The sequence below is a fragment of the Phascolarctos cinereus genome, unplaced genomic scaffold (assembly GCF_003287225.1).
Source record: "Phascolarctos cinereus isolate Bilbo 61053 unplaced genomic scaffold, phaCin_HiC Scaffold_2;HRSCAF=192, whole genome shotgun sequence".
In the NCBI taxonomy this organism is placed as follows: Eukaryota; Metazoa; Chordata; class Mammalia; order Diprotodontia; family Phascolarctidae; genus Phascolarctos; species Phascolarctos cinereus.
The window spans coordinates 207838195-207862766 of NW_027555625.1; the positions used below are offsets into that span (position 1 = coordinate 207838195).

Here is a 24572-nt window from a genome sequence, read left to right on the forward strand (position 1 = left end):
TGAGCCATCTAGCTGTCTCTAATGGCCCACTCTGGCAATCTGGTGAAGCTTATGGACCCCTTCAGAGAATTTTTTTTTAAATAATAGTTAGTTGAAAGATGGATTTTTTTTTCCCTTCCAAGTTCAAGAACTCCCTGAAATCTACCCACAGACTTCCACCTGCTACACCTCACCTCCAGCAAGGGAACACTGGGTTAAGAATCTGTGGTCTATAAAGTCTTTAATGAGGAAAATACCCAAGGTATCAAATACATACAGAGCACCAGAATGGAATTTTCCTTTGATCATAGATTTAGTGATAGAAAAGACCTTAGAGATTGATCAATCAAATAAGCATTTGTTAAGTACCTATGACATGCCAGGCACTAGGGATACAAATATGAAAGTATGAGGGCTTTGCCTCCAAGGAATTTAATTCTTTTTTTTGGTGTGGGGGGGGAATTTTAATTTATTTTTAAATTTTTTATTAATTTACTTTGAATGATCAACAATCACTTCCATAAGCTTTTGAGTTTTAAATTTTTCTCTCCCCTCCCTCCCCTCCTCCTTCCCCAAGACAGCACACAATCTGATATAGGCTATACATATATATTCCTATTAAACATATTTTCACATTAGTGATGTTGTAGATAAGATTTAGAACCAATAGGAGGACCCACCAGAAAGAGGAAACAAAACACGATAGAAGAAAAAAAAATAGCAAATAGTATGCTTCGATCTGCATTCAAACTTCTTTCTTTGGATGTAGATAGCATTTTGGAGGCCTTTGGAGATATCTTAGAGGAACTTAATTCTTCTAGGGAGACAAAGCATGTTCACAGAGAAGGACATACAGGATTTACAAACTGATGGAGGCAGGGGCACAACAACTGGGAGAAAAACAGCAAAGGCCCCTAGAAGAAAGTGGCACTCAATATGAGACTTGAGGAGAAGCATCAAGAGGCAGAGATGAGGAGGGAGAGCATTCCAGGCATAGATGACAGTGTGCAAAAATGGACAGAGACAGGAAATACAATGCTACGTCTATAAAATAGCAAATGCAGTTTGGCTGAACTGTGACATATATGAAGGGGAGTAATGTGTAATAAGCCTAGAGATATCGGCTGGAGCCAGACTATGAAGGGATTTAAATGCCAAACACCATGGTTTGTCTTAAGGTCCGTGGGGAGCCACTGAAGCTTCTTGAACAGGGGAATGATATGGTCAGACTTGTACATTAGAAATATCAACTTGGCAAATGCACAGAAGATAGAAAGAAGTAGAATGTATCTGGATGCAGGAGAGACCAATTAGAAGGTGAGAAGAAATTAGAGCTTTGATTAGAATGGCTGTGATATGAGTAAAGAGAAAGGGACAAGTTTGAAAGGTGTCGAGGAGGACAAGACTGGGAAACTGATTAGATATGAAGGGTGAGTGAATTAATGAAAACCATTTATTAAGCACTTACTAGGTCATCAGGCACCAGTGCTAAGTGCTGGGGATATATACACAAGCAAGCAAGACAGTCCCTGCCCCCAAGTAACATATTCTAAAAGAGGAATATAACATATATAAATGGTGGTCAGGGAAAAATGTTTTTGACAGGGAAATTAGAGGGAATGATCATTGGAGTCACAGGACAATTGAATGACACTGTAGTGTTCACATGATTATGGTGCTCAGACCTAGGGAATGGTAGTGATCTGATAACTGTTCCGAGAGCTAGAAGAATGGTAGGTTTTGAACCAGGATGACTAGAGGGATGCTGGTGCACAAACCCCACCCCCCCACCCCAAGAACAGAAACAGGGAAGTTAGGAAGTTTAAAGGGAAAGGAAATAAATTGGGACATGTTGATTTTGACATGCCTATGAGATACCCAGGTAGAAATGTCAAGTAAGCAGGAGATGCAGAAATGGAGTTCAAGAAAGAGATGAGTGTTGGAGCATTAAGATTTGGGAGTCATTTCTGTATAGTGCTAGTTGAATACATAGGAGTTGATGAAATCATCAAAGAGGGAATACTGAGAAAAAGGAGAAGGGTCCTAGATGGAGCTCAGGGATTCACCAAGACAAGGGAGGTCAGACATAGATGATAATCTAGTCCAACCCTCTCCTTTTTCAGATGAAGAAACTAAGTCCCAGATTTCACATTACACTACCTTCAAATCAAACTGGCTTAACTGCAATTTCCTGAAGGCATTACATAATTCCTGCATTCATGCTCTTGTGCAAGCTGTTACTGACGCTTGAAATGCTTTCCTTCTTCACCCTCTGCCTTAAAGACTCCTTATCTTCATTTAAGATTCAATTCGTATGCCAATTCCTACGAGAAGCCTTTTGTGATCCATAGTTATTAGAGCTCTGTTCTTCCTCAAATTATCTGTTTACCTATTTGTATCCCCCCAGTAGAATATAAGCTTCTTGAGAGCTGGGCCTATTTTTCATTTTTGTCCTTGTGCTCTCACTGTGAATTCTTCTAGAGAGACAAAGCATGTTCACAGAGAAGGACATACAGGATTTACAAACTGATGGAGGCAAGGGCACAACTGGGAGAGAAACAGCAAAGGCCCCTGGAAGGAAGTGGCACTCAATATGAGACTTGAGGAGAAGTAGGGTGCTTAGGGCACTTTCTTACGGTACTTACAGTCAATTCTTAATAAATTCTTGTTAAATTGAATTGCCTAAGGTTACAGAAATAGTTTAATATAACAAGACAAAGATTTGATCCTAGGTTCTTCAACTTCAAATTTGATGCCTTTTTCACTGAACTAAGCAGACTTGTCCTAAAATACCAGAATTATAAGATCATAGAATCTGAAGCTGGAACATTAGAAGACATCTAATCCCACCTCCTCCTTTTACAAATGGTGAAACTGAGGCCTAGAGAGGTAACTGTGACTTGCCCATGATCCTACAGAGAGTGTCAAGGTTGGAATTTAAACTCAGTTCTACTGACTTCACAGCCAAACCACCCTGCCACCTCCCACTGCTCAAGAGTTCAAAGTATAAATTGTAGTATTATTTTAAGAGCAAATGGCTTTTTAATGAGGTCTTTTTGGTAATTCAATCGTTAATCCCCAATCTGACTTTATAAAAAATAGTGTCAAAGCAAGGTTTCTGTGTAGTAATAGAAACGTACTACCTCTATCTATACTGTAAGACGTTCTCTGATCCTCAAGAATTACTAACTTTACAGAAATAACACAAATGGTCACTAATTTTCTGCTTCAAAAAGTCTGTTTAGAACTAAAGGAAATTTTGTTGTTTTTATCTTATGGGAGAATTTGAACAAAGTTTAATATATAGCTGGGCATGGTGATCCACACCTATAATCCCTGTTGGCTGGCCTTAGGCTAACTAGCTAGCATTTATATAGAACTTTAAGGTTTTCAAAGTGTTTTCTCATCTTACCCTCTTGACAACCCTGAAAAGCAGGTGTTATTATTATTATCCCCATTTTACAGATGAGGAAGCTGAGGCAAAGAGAGGTTAAGTGACTTGTCCAGAGTCACCTAGCTATTAAGTGTCTGAAGACAGAGTTGAATCTAGGTCTTCCTGACTCCAGGGGCAGTATTCTATCCACCAAACCAGCAAGATGCTGAGCTGAGGCTGGTGGAATCCTGAGGTTTGGGAGTTTTCAGCTGTAGGTCTAAAGCCAATAAATCTGACATTAAATGGCAAATCTCCAGGAATAGGGACCATTGCCAAAGGAAGAATGGAATGACCCAGGTTGGAATCAGGTCAAAGCCAATAGGCCCATCAGAGGTGGGGTCAGGCCTATGACTACCCATTGCACTGCCATCCTGGTGAGAGACGGAGGCCCAGTCTCAAAAATAATTTTTTTGATAGGTTTACCACAGATTACCACTTCCTCTGAATGAGTCAGTTTCTACTTTGAACTCTTACAGAAGGAAAGAAAGAGCCAAGACAAGAATATTTCCAACAGTAAGACAAGTTTGGGGCATCTAGTTTTGAATTTCAAGGCAGCAAGGTGGCATAGCAGATAGAAAACTGGAACTGGAGTCAGGAAGACCTGAATTCAAATCCTACCTGAGACACTTCCTTAGTTGTGATGCTGGGCAAGTCCCTAACCTCTCTCAGGGTGCTTATTAATGTTGTTGTTGTTATTGTTCAGTCTTTTCAGTCATGTCTAACTCTCTGTGACCCCATTTGGGATTTTCTTGCAAAGATGCTGAAATGGTTTGCCATTTCCTTCTCCAACTCATTTTTACAGATGAGGAAACTGAGGCAAACAAGATTAAGTGACTTGTCTAGGTTTACACAGCTAATAAGTGTCTGAGACCACATTTCAACTCAGGAAAATGAGTCTTCCTGATGGGGCCACCTAGCTGTTGGTAGGGGAAAAGGAGGTGAGAGAGTAGGGGCTCCTTGGATGGTGGCTGTGAGAAACAGGAGTCCATAGTAACACAGGCAATCCGCAGGCTGCCCAACAACTAAATGTTGTTTTACACTTAAATGGTGAGTATTCTTTTCAAGGAGAGGATGGGCTAGATGGCTGCTGAGGTCCTTTCTAATGCTTGAGTTCTATGAAATTCTGAAATTTAACCACTAGATGACTGCAGTTTGGAGCTGAGTTTTTCTCTGTAGGCAATCTGTGGAATAAATCAATTATGAATATGCCTTCTGTTTCCAAAACTTCTAAACTATTTTCTTCTACTTAAAAATACACATGTGAAAGAAAATGGTGGCCTACAGTATGGTTTTCAGACTATTTAATGTTATTTTCTGTGATACTTATGATCCTTAAATTATTTCTACACATCCTGCCTTCAAGGTCAGTTTGGCCAAAATAGAATTCATATGCTCTTGTAATGTCATTCAACTCTTCATTCTCACCCTGCCCCATAACCAATCTGTTGCGAAGGCCTATTAATTTTACCTTCATAACATTTTTTATGTGGATTCCCTTTTTTCCTCTGACAGTGCCAGTACCCTGATGTAAGCCATCACCTCATGCCTGGACTATCACAAGTCTGCTGATTGTTCTCCCTACCACAAGTCTCTCCCTACTCTAGTAAATCCTCTACTCAGCTGTCAAAGTGATTTTCGTAAGTGTAGGTCTGACCGTTCCAACTCCCTGTATCTCACTCCAGCGGCTCCCTATAGCATCTCCAGGATCATATAAAATCCTCTTTCATTAACCTTCTTGCCCCACCCCCACTTCTCACATTATACTCACCAAGTCCCACATATTTTGATCCAGTGACACTGTTCTCCTTGCTGTTCCTTGGGCATTTTCACAACTGTCCCCCATGCCTGGAATTCTCTCCCTCCTCATCTCTGCCTCCTGGCTTCCCTGAAGACCCAGCTACAATCCCATCTTCTACAGGAATGAATAAGTATTATACTTTAAATGAAAGTGAACCAAAAATACTCAGTTGGGAAGTGGAAGCCTCAGTTTCTATTTCATTCCTTGACTTCTATTCCTGTTTGTATCTCAATTCATGTTCTCAGAGAACAGTGTTAGCTCAAGAAGACCTGAGTTCAAAGTCTGCCTCTTACACTTACTAATTGTATAATAATTGGGCAAGTTACTAAAGCTCTCTGATACTCAATTTCACCTGTAAAATGAAGCTTATTAATAGCACCTGACTCACAGGAATATAGTGAGGGTCAAAGGAGATTATGTAAAAAAAAGCAACTGATGTTTATATCCCTCATAGTACTTAGTATAGAACCTTAGATACACAAAGTGTTCAATAAATATTTGTTGAGTAAGTGAAACTAAACGTGGAAAATTAGTAGCCCCTACATATTTATAGGTGCTTTTCTTTTTTTTTCTTTTTTTTTTTTAGGCAATTGGGGTTAAGTGACTTGCCCAGGGTCACACAGCTAGTAAGTGTCAAGTGTTTGGTCTGAGGTCGGATTTGAACTCAGGTCCTCCTGACTTCAGGGCCGGTGCTCTATCCACGGCGCCACCTAGCTGCCCCTATAGGTGCTTTTCTTAAAGATGACAACTGTCATCTTTAAGTTGACGGACAGATTAATATTCTGAAACTTATAACTTTGAAAAATTTTAGTCTTCTTATTCTCCTATAGCAAAAGTTAGTTTCTACTTACACAACTGGGACAAAAAGGACAGAATATGGACTTAAAATACTTTTACTCAAGAAATAACATCAACATACATGTGTGTATATATATGTGTACATACACATTCAACATTTCAAACAAACTGCATAATTTGTTGCAGAAACACTTTTATATAATAGGTACATAAACTTTTCACATAATAGATATAGAGTTGCAGAGGTATAGGCAGCTAATTCACCAAATAAGCAGAAATTTTTTCATTCATTTGGACATACTTGTACTGCTGACCAATGTACCCTCTAATTTTTTTTTTAAGCTATGAGCAGATGACCATGCTATACAGTGTAATGGGGCAGAGTATTTCATCAGGAGTCTGTTCTCTGCCACTCACGTGCTATGTGACTTTGGGCAAATCATTTATCTTCTTTAAGCCTCATTTCCTCATAAGTGAAATGAAGAGAATAACAACTGGTTCAGCCTTCCTTAGATGGATACTATGAGGATCAAAGTAAGATAACGTATATAAATGGAAGATCAAGCCCTAATAAACAGTTTTAAAATTTAGTGCTGGAATCAACTACAAATTCTGCAAGTTAATCTGCTCTACATTTAATGATGCATAATCATTTTTATGGTACACTCTAATTAGGCATAAATAGCAAGCAATTCATAGAAATGGCTGTAATCAGCAGTATCACCTTTACACAGCCAAACCAATTATAACCTTTTCACTTCTTTGTAGATTCTCTTTTATAATGGGCTTAATAAATTTTTTCTCTAAAATATGTAAAGTTAGCCAAATCATAAACACACAGGGTAAAAAACAAAGGTTCTGGATCTAATTCCTAATAGTCATTATTTCTTGTGCCTCAAAACTCCAAGCTAGAAGGCTGAGGATGTTCTACTTAAGGATGACGACACGATTGCCAGCTTTTAAGGGTAGGTCCAAGCCAGAGGTAATGAAATGGGAGAGGGCACAGTAAGATCAGGCACTAGCTCCGTGGTGTCTAATATCAGTAGGGCACAAGAAGGGTTAGCGAACAAGAGTTCCAGCTTCAGCAACAGCCTCTGAAAGCTGGGGAGAGGCTTTCAGCAGCTATAGGGGGGCATACTTTTCTCCATGGAAACAGAGGAGTATCTTTAGTAGGTGATCATGTCATATCCCAATTCCCTATCACACCACTCTATCATAGTCATCTATACTTAGTGATCACTTAATATTTCTTGGATTGCTGAATTAACTGGTTACCTTGGAGGAAGAAACCAGAGATTATCCCTTCTAACTTCTTCCCCACCCATCCCCTCAAGTCATCTAAAAAAGAAAAGTGGTTTTTTCCAGAGTCAGCTTTAAAAGCAGCGTTAGTTTGATTTCAGGGCAACAGGAAGGCCTCCTCCTTCCCTGTAACTGCCTACAAGTTACTAGCCTAAAATTTTTTTAACAGGAGAAAAGTTAAAGATTTATCTAAAAGGCAAATCCATATAAGAGGTATAAATTGTAAACCCAAGAAGTGAAGCACAATAAGCAAACCCCATTCACACTAAAGTATGATATATCAGGCAAATTTAAAGGACGGACGCCAAATCCTTTCCTGCTTTGACTAGAGGAGGGTCTTTAGAAAACAGAAGAGTATCCCAGACTGAGTTGAGACCACAGTTTTTATCCTGCCACTACCAGCTCAGGCCGCTAGGTGGCGACATGGTGAGGAAGACCAGATTGTAAGGATCAAATGAGATCATAATCGTAAACGGCTTACCACAGTACCTGGCATACAGCTGGCACTTAATAAATGCTTGTTCCCTTCCTTTCCCTTTCTCTCTCTCCCACTTTATCTTTGCTCAACCACTGATTCTGAGTACCTCTAGGCCTCAGTTTTTTCATAGCCAAAACGAGAGGACTGTACTAGATAATCTCTAATGATTCTTCCGGGTCTAACATTCTATGACTCAAAGTGCCTAAAAGGAACATGACCAAGAAGGGACATGGACATGGAAAAGGGAAGCCAGAGGACAGGGAAGATTAATTTTGTCTAGACTCCAAGAGACAACCATCACATTATCTTCTTCATCACATCATCATTCTTCACAACCATTATATCTGCCTTTAACTAAGAATGGATGGAAAAAGACTGTGTAGAGATATCTTTGTCAAGTATAGATTTCAGCTGGACCACAGCTACTGGGTTACTTTTCTTTTTGAGAACTAGAAGATCAATTAGTCACTTGTGTTCAATTTAATAAGAGACTCTCTAGAAATATCCCATCAGTGTTACTAACAATATGGATAGGGTGTCTGTACAAGTCTTTAATGCCAGTCAGGACATTTATAAAGGAGAAATCTGTTGTTTGGCTTCCCCACCTCTAATCAAGGAGGGGTAACCACCTCAATTCCTTCAACTCATGATATATTCATAACAGACTTTTTGACGAGTGGGTGTTTAAAAAGAATAGCCAAAGTGTTTTAGAAATATATCTGAACATATTTAGTTATGACATACATAGGTCAAAGCTTCTTAAAAAGGGAAGGAAAAATATTTTTCTTCACATGGTAGAAAACAGATAAAAAAAGGAAGACATCTGGAGAGATTTATAGGAGATACCTGAGAAGATAATAACTAATGTGTGTAAAGATAGCAGATGATTCTAAAGGGGCTATGAAGAAAGGAGAAACAATCATGACATGGATTACAAATGGAAGACAACTAAGATATCTGCTTGGTAACAGTACAACATGGCACCTGAGATGCATTACTAATCTTTATAACAAAGAATGAATAAAATATAAGAGCATAAATACATTGCAACTGAAATAAACATGTTTATTAATATCACTTACGTTTTTTAAGGCTCTTTGAAGAACTTTCTTAAAAGAATCTTTAAACTCTTCCATATCAGAAAGGTCAACCTCTTCACCTGTCAAAGTGACAAGGAAAAGAATGGAATAGCCACAAAGCATGAGAGTAGGATGACTGTTGGGTAGGGTAAGAGACCCATCCTTCTGGACCTCTTTCGACAGCACCTGACACTAAGGACCACATTCTCTTTCTAGCTGCTCCTCTCTGGGTTTGTCATTGCTGTACAATGACTATCAGATCTATATATCCAGACCTGGTGTCTCTCTCCTAAGATCTAACAGTGTATTAATAACTGCCTCTTGGTCATTTTGAAATGGAGTCCTGCAGGCATCTCAAACTCAACATGGCCAAAATATAATTCATAATCTTTCCATTCTCTCAAACTTCTCTATTTTATGTCAAGAGTAATACCATTTACTCTCCCTCATGCCATATAACCAACTGTTGCCATATTTTGTTTTACCTCCATCACATCTCTCATATACGTCCCCCTTCTCTCCACTCACAATCCACCACTCTAGTTCAGTTCCTTCATCATCTCTCAACTGAACTATTTCAATAGCTTAATTTATCTCCCTGCCTCAAGTTCTCTGCCCCATCCCCCTCAACTCCAATCCATCTTCCATAAAGCCATCAATGTGGTTTTCACAAAGCACAGATCTGACCATATCATCCCCTTATTCGATAAACTCCAGTGGGGCCCTCTTACTTCCATGATCAAATATAAACTCTTCTGGTGCCATCCTGCATTTATAACCTTATTACACATTACTCTCCTCCATGTGCATTTTTTGGTCCAATAAAACTAGTCTTTTTGCTGTACCTCACAAATGACACATAATTTCCAAACTCTGCCTTTTTACTGACTATCCCCACACCTGAAATTATTTACTCTCATTTTCTACTTCTTGCAGTCCCTAGTTTCCTGAAACAGTTAGCTAAAGTGCCACTACTGCCTCAGTTCTTTTATAGTCCCCTCAGTTGTTAATCCCTTCAACCCAAGATTATCTGATATCTCTGTGTATATGTGTGTATGTGTATATGATATCAACAGAGTGCTTAGAATAGCATCTCTGCTGCCAATCAATTGGGGAATGGCTGAAAAAGTTGTGGTACATGAATGTAATGGAATACCATTGTTCCATAAGAAATGATGAGCAAGTGGATTTCAGAAAAACCTGGAAAGACTTACGTGAACTGATTCTGAGTGAAGTGAGCAGAACCAGAACATTGTACACAGTAATAGCAACATTGTGCAATGACCAACTTTGATAGACTTAGCTCTTCTCAACAATATAATGATCTAAGACAATTCAAAAAATATGATGGAAAATGCTATCCACATCTAGAGAAAGAACTATGGAGTTTGAATGCAGTTTGAAGCATACTATTTTCTTTTTTTTCTTTCTTGTGGTTTTTCCCTTTTGTTCTAATTCTTCTTTCACAACATGACTAATGTGGAAATATGTTTAATATAATTGTACATGTATAGCTTATATCAGATTGCATGCTATCTTGGAGAGGGGGGAAGAGAGGGAAAGGAGAAAAGTTAGAACTCAAAATCTTACAAAAGTGAATGTTGAAAAATAAAACAAAAAAAAATAGCATCCCTGCTTAGATAGCAATCCTCTTCTTGTCATGTTCTGGAAATTTCCATACTTCATGCTTATACTGCTTATTTAATTTGCCAGCCAAATCCCTAAAATCTTGTTCACTGCCTACAACAATCAGGGATGGAAAAGTCACCTGATATGTTGTCAGAGATGCAGGGCTAAATGAGAGCCTGCCTGCCATTGCTCCTCACCCCCTCATAAATCTCATGGCTTTTGCTGACTCATGGAGAAACAATGATGTGGACAAAACGTTCCATCCCATCCCAGATTCTGGTAACCTTTATGGTTGTAGCCTTCTTTTGACTGTTGCTCTTCTAGCTATTTCATTTTAGGCTACATGTCTTCTTTTGTGTAAGTCAGAATGGGCTACTGATTTTATACTTTATTCAACAGGGACAGAGAGAAGCTGCTGACTTCAGTAAATACCCTCACAAAGAATTCACAAGCTAACCATTTTGTGCTAGTCCAAAAAGCAAAACTAACAAATCACACAAACATTATTATTAAACCCCTGCCACGGTACCTTTGTACTCACTTATCTTTCTACAAAGAAAAGGTGATTTTAGATAATTTTGAGAACACACATTTCTGGAGAACATGCAGTTTAATTTTAAATACCTGACATATCAATGACAATTGTTTAGTCTAAAACTGCAATATCACATACCTGGGGCTTTCGTCATTTTATAAACAGTCCAAATTTTCTTGATTTGGCAAGTTTGATGATCTAAAAAGAGAGGGGAAGGGAAAGAGAACTATTTTCATTCTACTACAAGTCTTTGAAAATATTTGGTCCTAAGTACTTTATTTTTCTGAAAGAATTTAGAGAAAAGAATACTACTAATTCATAAAAGTTATATATAACTTGTTATACACATCAGTCTTTCCTGAAAACATATGATCAGCAGAAATTACTTAAAACTATTTTGAGGAAATAAAAGAATAAGAATTATTTCCCATGACAAAGTATTTGCTTTTTCTTAAACATCTAAAAGCACTAGTCTTAAGAGTCAGAAGACCTGGGCTCAAGAGCCCACCCAAATATTGATGAGGTTGAGCGCTCCATTGTGAGTAAAATGGAGATAACTTCTATCTCATGTTGTTGTGAGGAAGGAAAATTTAAAGTGTCAAGCAAATATGAGTTCTTATTTATTCTATTATCATATAGTGTTTTGAAACATTTTAATAATAGCAGGTCCATATCATAATCAAAATTATGCAAAAATGGCAATACCTCATTTATTAAATGGCACTGAGAATTATCTATTTCAGATAACTGAGTCTTCTAGATAAATTAAGAGTATCAGTTTAACTTGGTTTTCTTTAACCATATATCAGGAAAATTCTGCTAAGATAGTTGAAACATTTTCCAGCTTTCTTAGAAAGAATTCATTGATCATACCTTGCCCTTTTACAAATTATAACTCAGGGTCATCAATGGAAACATTTGTTGTTATTGTTCAGTCATTTCAGTCATGTCTGATTCTTCATGACTCCATTTGGGGTTTTCTTGGCAAGGATACTGGAGTGGTTTACCATTTCTTTCTCCAGCTCATTTTACAGATGAGGAAACTGAGGCCAACAGGGTGAAGTGACTTGCTCAGGATCACACAGCTAGTAAGTGTCTGAGGCCAGATTTGAATTCAGGTGTTTCTGATTCCAGGCCCAGTGTTCTATCCACTTCACCACCTGGTTATCTGATAGTGTTGTTGTACTGTACATTAAAGCAGTGATAAGCTCAGGTGAACCTTTATGGTAGGGAGGTTTGCTCCTGGAATAAAAAGACTCCAATTTTTTTGCTCTTTAAAATTTCCTCTGCTTTTTGTAGTTTTTCTAACTTCCATTAGCAATTACTTGTGTCTGTTGGTATATCTGTTTCTAATACGCCCATTTATGGTTATGGGCCAACCAACTGGATCAGCAAGCTCTTTGAAACTGTCAAGAAAGAAAGAGTAAACGGTCTCAAGAGTGATTTGCCTAATGATTCGTCTTTTGTACAATGTCTGAACTTTATGACAGACGCTATGATATCTATTTTGTCTATTCAGAGACTTCATTTACTTCCTTAGTTCTTTGTTGTTGTTTCTGAGTCTGGCTGATAAGTAAAGTGTTATTGTAATGGGAATTTTCATTTTTCAGTATAATCTATATTTCCTAGGTTTTAAGAAATTTTAAAAAGCAAAATATGCTAAATCATTTATATTTTAAAACTTTTTGCCTATTTTGGTTTTTAATGCCGACAAGTAAACTTGTAAACAACAGTGAGTACACTAGCTACACTCAAGTCACTGAAAAGTTTATAATGGATTTGGGGCATTTTTTAAGTAGCAATAAACAAAATGTTTTAGAAAAATATGCCACAACTAGGTTTGTTTAGCTCCTATGTGGGAGAGTCAAAGTTTTGCTGTTTTAGTGTTTTTCAAAGAAGAAAAAGTTGTTTTCATGCGATGGAAAGTAGATGAGACAACACAGATTTAGGGAGCACACACTCTGTAGTAGAGACCTGCTGTAAGAGGGATGTCTACCATAGTCTTCTGCCATGTGAGACAAGTTAGTCTTCCTAAGGCCCTACCTCATGAAAGTTAAGCTAGTTTTTCTTCAAGTTTTTTCAAGACTGAATTGTCTCAAGGGGTTGTTAATGTAGCTTCCAGGTCACCTGAGCAGAAAAGCCAATGGCCCCATCTGAAGCTTTAAACTACCAGTTAGGATCAGCAAGCTGTGGCTAGCTGAATCAATGCTTTATCCCTAGTGAATATCCTTTCACTGCTCTGAATGTCTTTTTGTTAACTGTTAGATGGATTACAAGTGTCTCGTTGTTTCAATCTCAACTTGACATAGCAGCCTGGCCTGAGACAAGGTCTTGCCTACTAAAATAAAGGTAAAAATAATAAGCATTTATATAATACTTTAAGGTTCGCAAAGCACTTTACGTATGTTATCTGATTTGATCTTTATAACAATCTTGTAAGGTAGGTGGCTGCTACCATTCCCATTTTATAGATGAGGAAGCTGAGGTCAAGAGAGATTAAGTGACTTGCCCAAGGTCTCTCAAAAACAAGTGTCTGAGGTAGGATTTCCTGACTTAAAGTTCACACTTTATCCACCATACCACCTACCTCCCCTCTAAACAATGACCGACAATAATGAAGGAAGAAATATTAAGTGTGGTCAGTGCTAGAAAAATGGAACTAAAGAAGTCATAAGATCCATGATAATGACTGAGAACAGATTCTTGGAAAAATACTAACACCCAGCATAGTAGATAATAACAACTAAAGGCAGTTAGATGGCACAAAGGAGAGACCAGGAGTCAGGAAGTCTCAAGTTCAAAGTCTTAACTGCTTATGCCTCAGTTTCCTCATATGTAAAATGAGGGTAATAATAACACCTACCTTTCAGGGCTGTTGAGAGAATAAAATGAGATATTTGTAAAGTACTTTGCAAATCTTAAAGTACTACATAAATGCTAGCAAAGAAAATACTTGTGAATTCCCGATTAAATATTAAGTCAAGAAATATCAAATGGATAAATTTAAAACACAATTAAGTTGTAGAGATCCATGTAACTTACAAATTATGTCTAAAATTGCAGCTTCTTTCATACTGGCACGTTTCTTCTAAAAGACAAAGTGGAGAATTTGGAGAAAATAGTGTCAGATCAATTCTCTCATTCATAGCACATGAATAAACCTTTTTTCTCCATCGAGTACTCTCTTATCCTGAATATGCCTATATATATTTAACCTCTCTCCCACCAAACTTAATGCCTACTCATTGTTTTAATATTTTGAATACACATGTTTACCTCACTTGGTATATCAGCAGCATAACTAAATAGTTTAAGACAGATGTATTCACATACAAAAAAAAAAAGCCCTTACAACTTCCAAATCCCCAAATGGTCAATAATTGTAATTTACATCCTTGTTATAGCAACAAAGTATTGGGAACATATGGATTTACATATAAAGATTTCACTGCGATACTCATAAACTGTTCTGTTCTTGGCTTTACTATTGTCTTTTAGTAACACTAGGATAATTATTTTTAAGTTGTTTGTTTTTGCACTATTCAATTTATCTCCCCTGTGTCTTCACAGTGCTAAAAATTTTAAATATTTTCACCTTACAAAGCTCAACCACATCTTGAGAGACATTTTCCTTGCATTGTTTAAGGTTTATGGTCTTCAGCTGACTTTCTGGGATAAAGTTCCATATTCTCAGGATTTTCCCTATTTCAGCAACTGGGATTTTCAAGATAGTCCTCCTGATAAACTCAGCAACAATTTCATCCATTCCTATGACACTTCAAAGGAAAAAAAAAAGAGATGCCATTAGCAAAATATCTATAAAATACAATATAAAGGATGATGTCATAATCTGGAAATTTTTAACCCATAATTATTTTGCAACTGATCTTTATGGTTCACTCCCAAATACCTAACTCTCACTCAAAGAATCGCTAGACATTCTATCACACTATCATATTACCTATTTTGCTCAGGTGCATATGTGAAAGGATATGAAGCTTGAATAAAAGACATACACTTCAATACTTAAAAATATTTCATCAGTGGGCATAATTCTTCCAGCAATGCAGACTGGAAACATTCTATGCCTTAATGGACAATCTTCATGAGTTACTATGGCCAAGAGAATCCATCATCTGGTGGCCAACTTTCAAATGATGAGGTTATTAGAATAATGTTTGTTGAATTATCTAGGTTCTTTGTCACATAACTAAAAAGTCTCTTATTGGACTGGTGCTTGGTGTCCATGCCATGATCTGTCTAGGGTATCAATTGCTATAAAGTATAAAGATATATCTAGATAGCTCCTTTGAGATCATTACTTTCTTTCGACTTCTTACCTATTTTGAAAAGGACAGTCTTCCATCCATGGCCATCTCCAGCACTGTATACTAGTCCTCATCCTAGTCACTTGCCTCCCTGCCACAATCCTGATCCCAGGTCCTTCCCAGAGACTTTCTCCACTCACCACTCATCCTGGCCACTTCTAATTTCTCTGCCTGCTATGACACAGGCTTTCTAGGATATAACATCACCAGCTGTCACAAGGATGAACCTGGAGGACCTCTGGACTTGGTCCTCAATGGTTGGCATACTCCCATTCCCCCCCACACACCCCCAATCCCCTCATATTCCTCTTCCCAATGATTTTGAATCTGTGGTTGTCCATATACAAACCCTGTTCCCCATCCTCAACTGCTCTATCCCTCACTCCCATCTGCCCAACTGTCTACTGGCTGCTCTCTGGAATGCCTACTTCCTAATTGACAAACTTGCTTTCATTTTAAAACTTTTCTTTTCTAACTCCTTCCATCTTTAAGTACTCACTGAAGAATTGGCTCCCTTCTGATAACACTGAATCCCTAGCCACTAGTGGCTCCTTCCTTGCTACCTACACACACATCCCATGTCTTCTCCATCTATCTACATTAGGTACCTCCACTTCTCCTCTCACTCAATTCTAAGCCTTCTGTATTATGGCTTCCTATTTCATCATTAGGAATTGCTGAATTGTTTCTAAGTCCACATCCTTCTTGACCTCTCTATAGCCTTTGACACTATCGATCACCTTCTCCTCATTGTACTCACTCCTTTCTAGGTTTTCATGACACTGCTCTCTCCAGTTTCTCCTCCCAACTGCTTGTCCCTTCCTTTTCAGACCTCTTTTTTGGCTTTGCTTTCATCATCCATAATATCCACTAACCATGGGTGTCCTCTAAGGATCTGTCCCATGTCTTCCTCTTTTCTCCTTCAATACCAAGGGTTCTTAACCTTTTTTGTGTCATGGACCTCTTTGGCAAACTGGTAAAAACCTATGAACTTCTCAGAACAATGTTTTCAAATACATAAAACAAATTATATTAAAATAATTGTCAAAATATTTTTTAAAAACACAAGTTCACAGACCCCAGCTTAAAAACCCTTATTAATTATTACTTGATGTACTAGTTATTATTTATTATTCCTTAACGTAGTAATCTCATCAACTCCCACAGGTTCAGCTGTCATATCTCTCTCTTTCTTCACACAACCACAAACCTAAGTCAGGTCCTCTGTATATCTTGTTTGGACAATTCCAATAGCCTTCACAGCTCTCTTTGCCTCAAGCCTCTCCCAACTCCAACCCAAACTCCACTTAGCTGCCAAGGTTATTTTTCCAAGATACTACCTTACTACCTTACCTCACCTACCTCCTTCAATAACCTTCAATGGCTCCCTATATGAATTCCTCTAATTGGCAAAGCTCTTCACAACCTTGCCCTTTCCATAGTACCTTTCCAGTTTTCTTATACTTTACTCCCTAGGCCTACTTGCAGGTCCTCACATGATATACTCACTTCTATGATTTTGCATGGGCTGTCTACCCCATTCCTAAAAATGTTATCTCCTCCTCCTCCTACTCTGCCCCATTTTCCCTGGCTTCCTTAAAGACTCAGCTCAAGTCCCACCTTCTGTAGATGCCTTTCTGGTCCCCTCCTGCTGCCAATGCCTTCCCTTATCAGATTACTTTCCATCTACTTTACACATATTTTGTCTATATGCAAACACATTGTCTTCTCTATTAGAATGTATATTCCTCTGGAGTCAGGAGGACCTGAGTTTAAATCTGGCCTCAGAGACTTGACACTTACTAGCTGTGTGAACCTGGGCAAGTCACTTAACCCCACTGCCTAGCCACAAAAAAAAAAGAATGTATATTCCTTGACTGATTTTGCCATTATTTGTATCCCCAGCATTTAACAGAGCGTTTGGCACATTTTTGTTGCTCAGTCATTTAAATGCTTGTTTCCTTCTTTGCTTCCTGTATACAGTATACTGTATACTGTTTGAGGGCAAGGGTTATGTCTTATCTAAACTCTCTAATCCATCCTTCATACAACTGACAAAATAATCTTCCTAAAGTGAAGATTCCACCTCCTTACTCCAATGCTCAAAAGAGCCTTTAGTAACTTCCACTTTTCTCTAAAATACATACTTCTTAGACAGGGATCTGAGACAAACAAGATCCAGCTCCAAAATGGCACACAACCTAAAGGAAGGGACTTCAGGGACCTTCAGCTAAATGATTCCAGAATTTGACCTTCCTTTTCCAAAACTTCAGTACCCCCTGAAATCCATTCCTTCCTCATTACTTGTCTTTTCAGAATTACTGTCTTTCTTCAAGGCTCAGCCTAAGGTGCCACCACCTTCCTAATTCCCCTCAGCTAGATGCCTTCACCCCTTCTTCAAAAAGTACCTTTTGTCTGGCTGTCTCTTTTGCTCATCTACTTTATTTACACTGGCAGTTAGTTACATGACATAGTAGAAAACAGTACTAGACTTAAGAGTCTGTAAGAACCAAGTTCAAATCCTGCCTCAGATGCTTTAACTATCTAGTTATGTGCTGATGGGAAAGTCATTTAACTCTTTTTGTTTAACCAACTGTTTCTTCATTCATCTGTAAATATGGATAATAATAGCACCTACCTCCTAGGGTTACTGAGAGGAAAGGGGAAGGAACAAACACTTTTTAAGTGCACTATGGATCAGGCACTGTGCTAAACACTGTCTCATTTGATTCTCACAACAACCTTGGGAGGTAGGTTCTATTATTATCCCCATTTTACTGCTGAGGAAACTGAAGGCAACATAGGTTAAGTGACTTACCCAAAGTCACACAGCTAGTAAGTGTCTTGGGGCTGAATTTGAACTCAGGTCTTCCTGACTCCAAACCCCAAACTCCAACTGCTGCACTACCTAGCTTACTTCAATTGATAAGAATAAAATATATGCAAGAACACTTTGCAAACTTTAAAGCGCAATATAAATGTTAGCTATTATTATTATGCTTCTTTGTATCATATTCCCATCTTCATCTAAGTGTTCTTGGATCAAGAGGGTATCAATTTTACTTCCCCAGAGCTTAACACTGTGCCTTGCCCTGTTTCTGAGGAAAACCAAAACCGTAAAGTAGCAAGAGCCATAGGGGAGGCAAAGGATAAGCAGGATTTTGGAGTGCAAAGAGCACTGACTCTAAAATCAAAGGATCTACGTTCAAATTCCATTTCTACCACTTACTACCTGCTGGACTTAGTGCAAATCACCAAACCTTCCTGGATCTCAGTTACCTAATCTGTATTACGAGAAGGTTGGGCTAAATGGCATCAGAGGTGCCTTCCAGCTCTTGATCTATAATCCTAGGACCCCAGAAACCTTAATTTCCTGGGGGAGGGGGAAGAGCAGCCACTGCAGCTTCACTTGGCCTCTCCTGGCGAGATGGGCAGCAAGGGGGAGGAGTCAGGAATGGTGAGGGAGAGGAAGAGAGACGGCAGTGTCTGGTTGCCATGACGATAGCAGAACAGCGAGATCTAAGCCTCGCCAGCCCAGAAATCTGCCCCAGGCCCAGCCAGGGCATTTCTGAAGGGACAGCTCCGTGAGAGGCAGGCAGAAGTCCCCGGATACCTCGAATGCCCCATACTTCCCACCGCAGATCAACATGCTTCTGCGACCGCGGCTGATGACCAACAGCAGATATTCCGCGCAATGTGTCCAGCGCCAGCCCCCTACACCTTACCCAGCTAAAGCAGCTCCCGCTTCCCAGGCCGACATAAAGTTCACGGATCGCGCCAATCCAGGGTCCGTCCTACTTGCTTTCAAACTCCACCAATTGGAGCTTACGTTGTCTGCAAAGGCCCGCCCCCAACGACCAGCAACCCAGAGTTGGGAAGTACCATACATCCTGTGATTGGGGGGAGTGGAAGAAACTACCGGAGTCTCGGCTCCTTTCTACTTAGCGAGACGGCCCTTTAAAACCTACATATAGGTAGTTTCTTTTCCTGGATAGATTTATAGTTTTTTGGCTTCATGAATTATGGAGAAACAGGAACTTCTGAACCTTGGGGAGCCGCAACACTTTCCCCAGCGCCTCTAGTAAAGCCGCCCAGGTCCAGTACGAGACCTACGTGAGGGCGTCAGGCTTTTCCTGGAGGAGGACTCGCTGGCAGGAGTTCAGTGCTCGCGGACTAGAAGGTCTGCAATTGGCTGGTGCCTTTCTGCGTCACCTACGAGCTGTTTTCCTCGCCCCCTTTCCTCGCTGCTCTCTGACCTCGAGAAGCCGAGGTCGCCACTTGGGGTAGGTGTGTAGAACCTCAGGCGGGTGACCGCGGCCTCGCACCCAGAGCCGAGCGGCGGCGGCGGCGGCGGCGGCGGCTAAGACAGAGCGGTCTTTCGGGGTCTGGCGGTTGGGGCTTCCTCCCTGGGCGACCTTTGGGGCATCTCCTGAGGTGAGACTCGGTCCTGGACTTGCTCGGCGAATGGTTTCAGGCTCCCGTTAGTATTCGATTTAAATTAGCCAGGGACCTTAGACGCTCTCCACCCCCTCCCTCAGTCTCCTGGGGAGACTGAGGCACAGAGAAGGTATTAGACTTGCCCAAGGTCACAGAGCTGAGGGGCAGAACCTGCCAGGCTTCATTTGAACTCAGGCTCTCAGAAACTGCATAAATAAGAGGCACGCCCATGTACACTCATTAGGAAAGGGGAAGAGAATAAACACTAAGCGCTTACTGTGTGTCATGCCTTGCATACATATCCTCGCATTAGCCGTGGAAAGTAGGTGCTATTAATAACCCCATTTTATTATTTATTATTAACCCCAGTTCGGGAAACTGAGGCAGACCTCGAGGTTAAATGAGTTGCCCTAGGTCATACAACTCTTCAGTGTTTTAAGTCTGGTTTTCCTGATCCAGGCCCATCGCTCTATACACAGAGCTTAGGTGCCTCTTATTTTAAGTATTTGAGTTAACTAATTCTAAATATATAAATACAGGCTTTTAAAAAAAAACATTTTTAGGGGCAGCTAGGTGGCGCAGTGGATAGAGCACTGGCCCTGGATTCAGGAGGACCTGAGTTCAAATGCAGCCTCAGACACATAACACTTACCAGCTGTGTGACCCTGGGCAAGTCACTTAACCCCATTGCCTAGCCAAAAAAAAAAACCAAACCAAAAAAAAATATTTTTATTGATATTTTGGGGTTTTTTTTAATCACCTAACTTTCCTCCTCTGTCCCCTCTCACAGGGAGCATCCCTTATGATAAAGGATTCTTAATTTTTTATTTCCTTTACCCACCCTATCCCACCCCCTTGTCTGTCTGTTGAAGCCAGTGGAACCCTTCCCAGAAAGGCTGTTTTTAAATGCATGAGATAAAACGAAGCAGAAAACCAATTATACTGAAATACATTTATCTTCTTAAAAATAAGTTCAGGGACCTCAGGTTAAGAATTCCTGCATGAGAAAATTAAATAAGAAAGTTCAGCAAAGCTAACCAACTGTTGGAAAAATGTGAATTATATGATCCTCTGCTTATGCAAAAAACTCTGGAATGGCTATCTTCTTTGAGGCCAAGCTTAGTAGTATTATTTCACAGAATCCAACCAATTCCAACTGGTTTTTTTTGTTCTTTGCATTTACATTTTTGCAGGCTTTATGTATATTGTTTTCTTAGTTCAGTTTATTTAATTTCACATAAGTTCATGTTTTTCCATGGTTACGTGTGTATTCATCAGTTTTAGCTTTAAGGTAAGTAAATTCTTCAGACCTCTGCTTAAAGCTCTCTATAATAGGAATTTGCCTGGGGGGAGGGGAAGGACAGGATTGGACGTGGACACAGAGAGGAGAGGACTGAGGATACTTTCGATGAGGACAGAAACTGTGGGGTATACTTACCTGGGCAAAAGGTCTCTTCTTTTGGTGCCTGATGTCTCAAACCTAGGTAGCCCTGACCCCTCTGGTGTTGTTTCCATTTGGACGGTCTTTGGTTTGTGGGTTTTTTTTTTCTTTTGGTTAAGGGGATTCGGGAAGAGCTGAGGGATGGGGGGGGAGAAGGGGAGAGCAGAGTACTGTACAGTAAAGTTAACACAGGTATATTTTTGGAATGTAGATTTCTTTCAGAATTCTTTAAGTCGAATTTGCTAATGCAAATTTAGGTAAAGTAAGAACTGTTTGTATATAGTACCTTGTGCTTATAGCACAGTAATATTCCCATTACATTCATTACTATAGTTTGCTTAGCCACATCCCGGTCAGTGGGCATCTGCTTTGTTTCTAGTTATTTGCATTCACAAAAAAATTCTACTGTAAATATCTTGGTGTATGTGGGGGCCTTCTCATCGTTGACTTTTGGGGGCTGTGAGATATTTGCTTTTTCTTTTTTTTTTTTAAAGGCAATTGGGGTTAAGGGACTTGCCCAGGGTCACACAGCTAGTAAGTGTCAAGTGTTTGGTCTGTGGCCAGATTTGAACTCAGGTCCTCCTGACTTCATGGCCGGTCCTCCATCCGCTGCGCCACTTAGCTGCCCCTGGCTGTTAGATATTTAACTAGTTTTTCAGTTCAGACAGTTAAGTGCAAAACACTGTCCTATGCTAAGAGTGTTGGGTTAGGTTTAGAGTTTGGATTTAGGTTTACCAGGTTTAGTTAGACTTTGTCTCTCTTGTCATAGACTTCACAATCTGGTAGAGGAGACAAAATAACTACAGATAATTGAAGAAATGCACAACAGCACCCTTTGATATTAAAGGTGGAAGGTTATTGGTTATAATGTTCGGGAAGACTTCTTAAGGGATGTGGCATTGGAACTGGGTTACAAAGAATTGGTAGGAATGAAGGCAAAAATGAGAATGGTGTGCATTTCAAGCTAAAGCATAGAGTTTGGAAACGAATTGAGCTTGTAAATGAGATGTTGGGTTTTGGGAACAGCTACTAGTAGTCCATTTTGTTGGGAGGTAGAATGTGTATGAAAAAGGGGTCAGGTGACATAAAGCTGAAATGAAGCCAATTTAGCATCATAGGATGATGGATTTGTAGCTAGAGCTGGAAGAGACATGTAATTGAGGGCCTCAAATGCCAGTCTGAAGTTTGTATCTTATCCTAGAGGCAGTTTAGAACATTAGATATTTTTTGAGCAGGGAAGTAATATGGTCAGAGTTGTACTTTCAGATTATTTTGGCTGTATGGAAGATAGAGGCTAATTAAGTTAATTCTGAGGGAAAGAAGATGACGACCTGAACTAGCATGGTGGTGATGTAAATGAATAGAAGGTGGAAAGGTGTGAGAAATACTATAGTGCAGGGGTTCTTCTTCACTGTTTGTGTGTGTGTGTGTGTGTGTGTGTGTGTGTGTCATAGACACCAATAAATACATAGGATTACAAAGGAAACCAATGATCATTGAAATGGTTATTTTTTTTTAATTCATTGACCCCAGGTTAAGAATTTACATGATTTGGTAGCTGGTTAGAGGGTAAAGGAGAGGGCAATAAAGGAAGGCTATATGTAGTAATAGGCTTATAAGTCATGAAAACGATGTGCCCAACAAAAGTATGAAAGTCAGATTGAGGGGTAGATTTAGGGAGAAAAATGAGTTCTGTTAATTTTTGTTTTTAATTCTAGTGTTTCTTCCAATTAAGAAGCATTTATTTCCTCTTTCTCCTGCTTATCTGTTGAACAGTAAAAAAGGTATGTCTTATTCCTCAGTTTTACAAATCACCTCTCTAGCAGGAGGTTGGTAGCATGCTCCATTATTTGGTCTTCTGCAATCATAGTTTGTCATTGCATTAATCAGAGTTCTTAAGTCTTTCAGAGTTGTTTTTTTTCCCCTAAGGTTCTCACTGAATAAATTGTACTCTTAGTTTATGTTCACTCTGTATCAGTTCATAGAAGTCTTTCCAGATTTCTCTAAAGCCTATCATTTCTCAGATGTATTAAGTTCCATTTTGGAGATGTTTAGTTTGAGATGTTGATGGGACATGTATATACAGATGTCTAGCAGGCAGTTTGTGATCTGGAACTGAAGTTTAAAAAAGATATAAGGAGTGGGTATGTAGATTAGGAAGTCATCTGTCTGTTACTATGAAAGCTGATGAAATTTTAAAAAGAGAGAGAGAAGAGGGTGCAGGACAGAGCCTTCCAGGACACCCATGATTAGGAGATAGGACATGGATGATGGATCAGGAGAGAAAGATATCATGGAAGTCAAGGGAGAAAGTTGCCAGGAGAGAAAGAATGTAGTTACTCTTTCTAGAAATTTAGTTGTTTAGAGGGAAGAGAAATATCATAGTTTGAGAACATGGCAGTATAAAGTAAAGGTTTCTTAAGGATGGGAGAGATTTAAACATATTCCTACATTTAAGGGTTTGCAGAGTGCTTTGCATGTATTACCTCATTTGGTCCTTGGAGCAGTACTGAAAAGTACAAATGTGTATATCTTCACAAATGCTGATACTGGAGCTTTCAGAGGGGTTGTGACCCACCCAAAGCCACATAGATAGTGAGACAATATTCAAACCCAAGTCTTCCTGACTCAAGTCTAGTGTGCTTTCCACTGTATCATGCTGCCAGGGGAAACTGGAGGTGATAAAGAATCAGAGAATGAATAGGACAAGTTCCTGAAAGTAATGGGAGAGAAGGGAATAGAATGAGATGGTTCATTTTGCATGTAATTCTATCACAAGGCTTTCCCAATTCTTTCTCTGCTCCAGGTAACTGCACCTTCTAAACCTTGAAATTAATTTTGTGTTGATTGCTCTGTTTACTCACATACTTGCACACCTATTGTATACACACCCACCCCACCCCTTTCCCACCAGTATAACATAAGCCTTTCAAGTTCAGGGACTGTTTTTAAGAATCTGTACTCAATTTCTAGTATAGTGCTTTGCACATGGTAGACACTTAATAAAAAGTATCAAATTGAATTTTTATAACTATATGCAAGTCATCATACTAAGCACTTGAAATGCAAAGTTACAACATTGTCCTTGCCTTCAAGGACCTTACAATTTAATTTTACCCATGTTGTAGCTGAACTGTTTTAAGTAATAGTAGTAGTCTTAATTCTGGATAGGCAGTAGGGAGGATAAAAAAGGGTAAATATTTTTGAAAAATAGGTACCACTAAATTGGCCTGTCTGGAATTGTTCTCCCAAAGGTCAGCTTCCCTAAGCTATTTCTTGCTTTTCATAGCTTCTTCTTTTTCTCTGTTTTAACATAGTTTCTATGTTACTGTGGTTCT

At 39.3% G+C, this 24572-nt stretch overlaps 1 protein-coding gene across 1 annotated transcript in view; it reads right to left on the reverse strand.

Moving 5' to 3' along the window:
- CENPN (centromere protein N) overlaps nt 1-19435 on the reverse strand; it is a 38776-nt gene extending 19341 nt beyond the window's left edge. The window contains exons 1-5 of the mRNA XM_020992659.2: nt 19082-19435; nt 14624-14804; nt 14071-14116; nt 11167-11226; nt 8868-8944 (exon numbers count right to left, since the gene is read on the reverse strand). Of these exons, the coding sequence (XP_020848318.1) occupies nt 8868-8944; nt 11167-11226; nt 14071-14116; nt 14624-14804; nt 19082-19245 (528 nt within the window). The 5' untranslated portion in view covers nt 19246-19435. The remainder of the gene's footprint in view (nt 1-8867; nt 8945-11166; nt 11227-14070; nt 14117-14623; nt 14805-19081) is intronic.
- Nucleotides 19436-24572: the final 5137 nt, after the last annotated feature.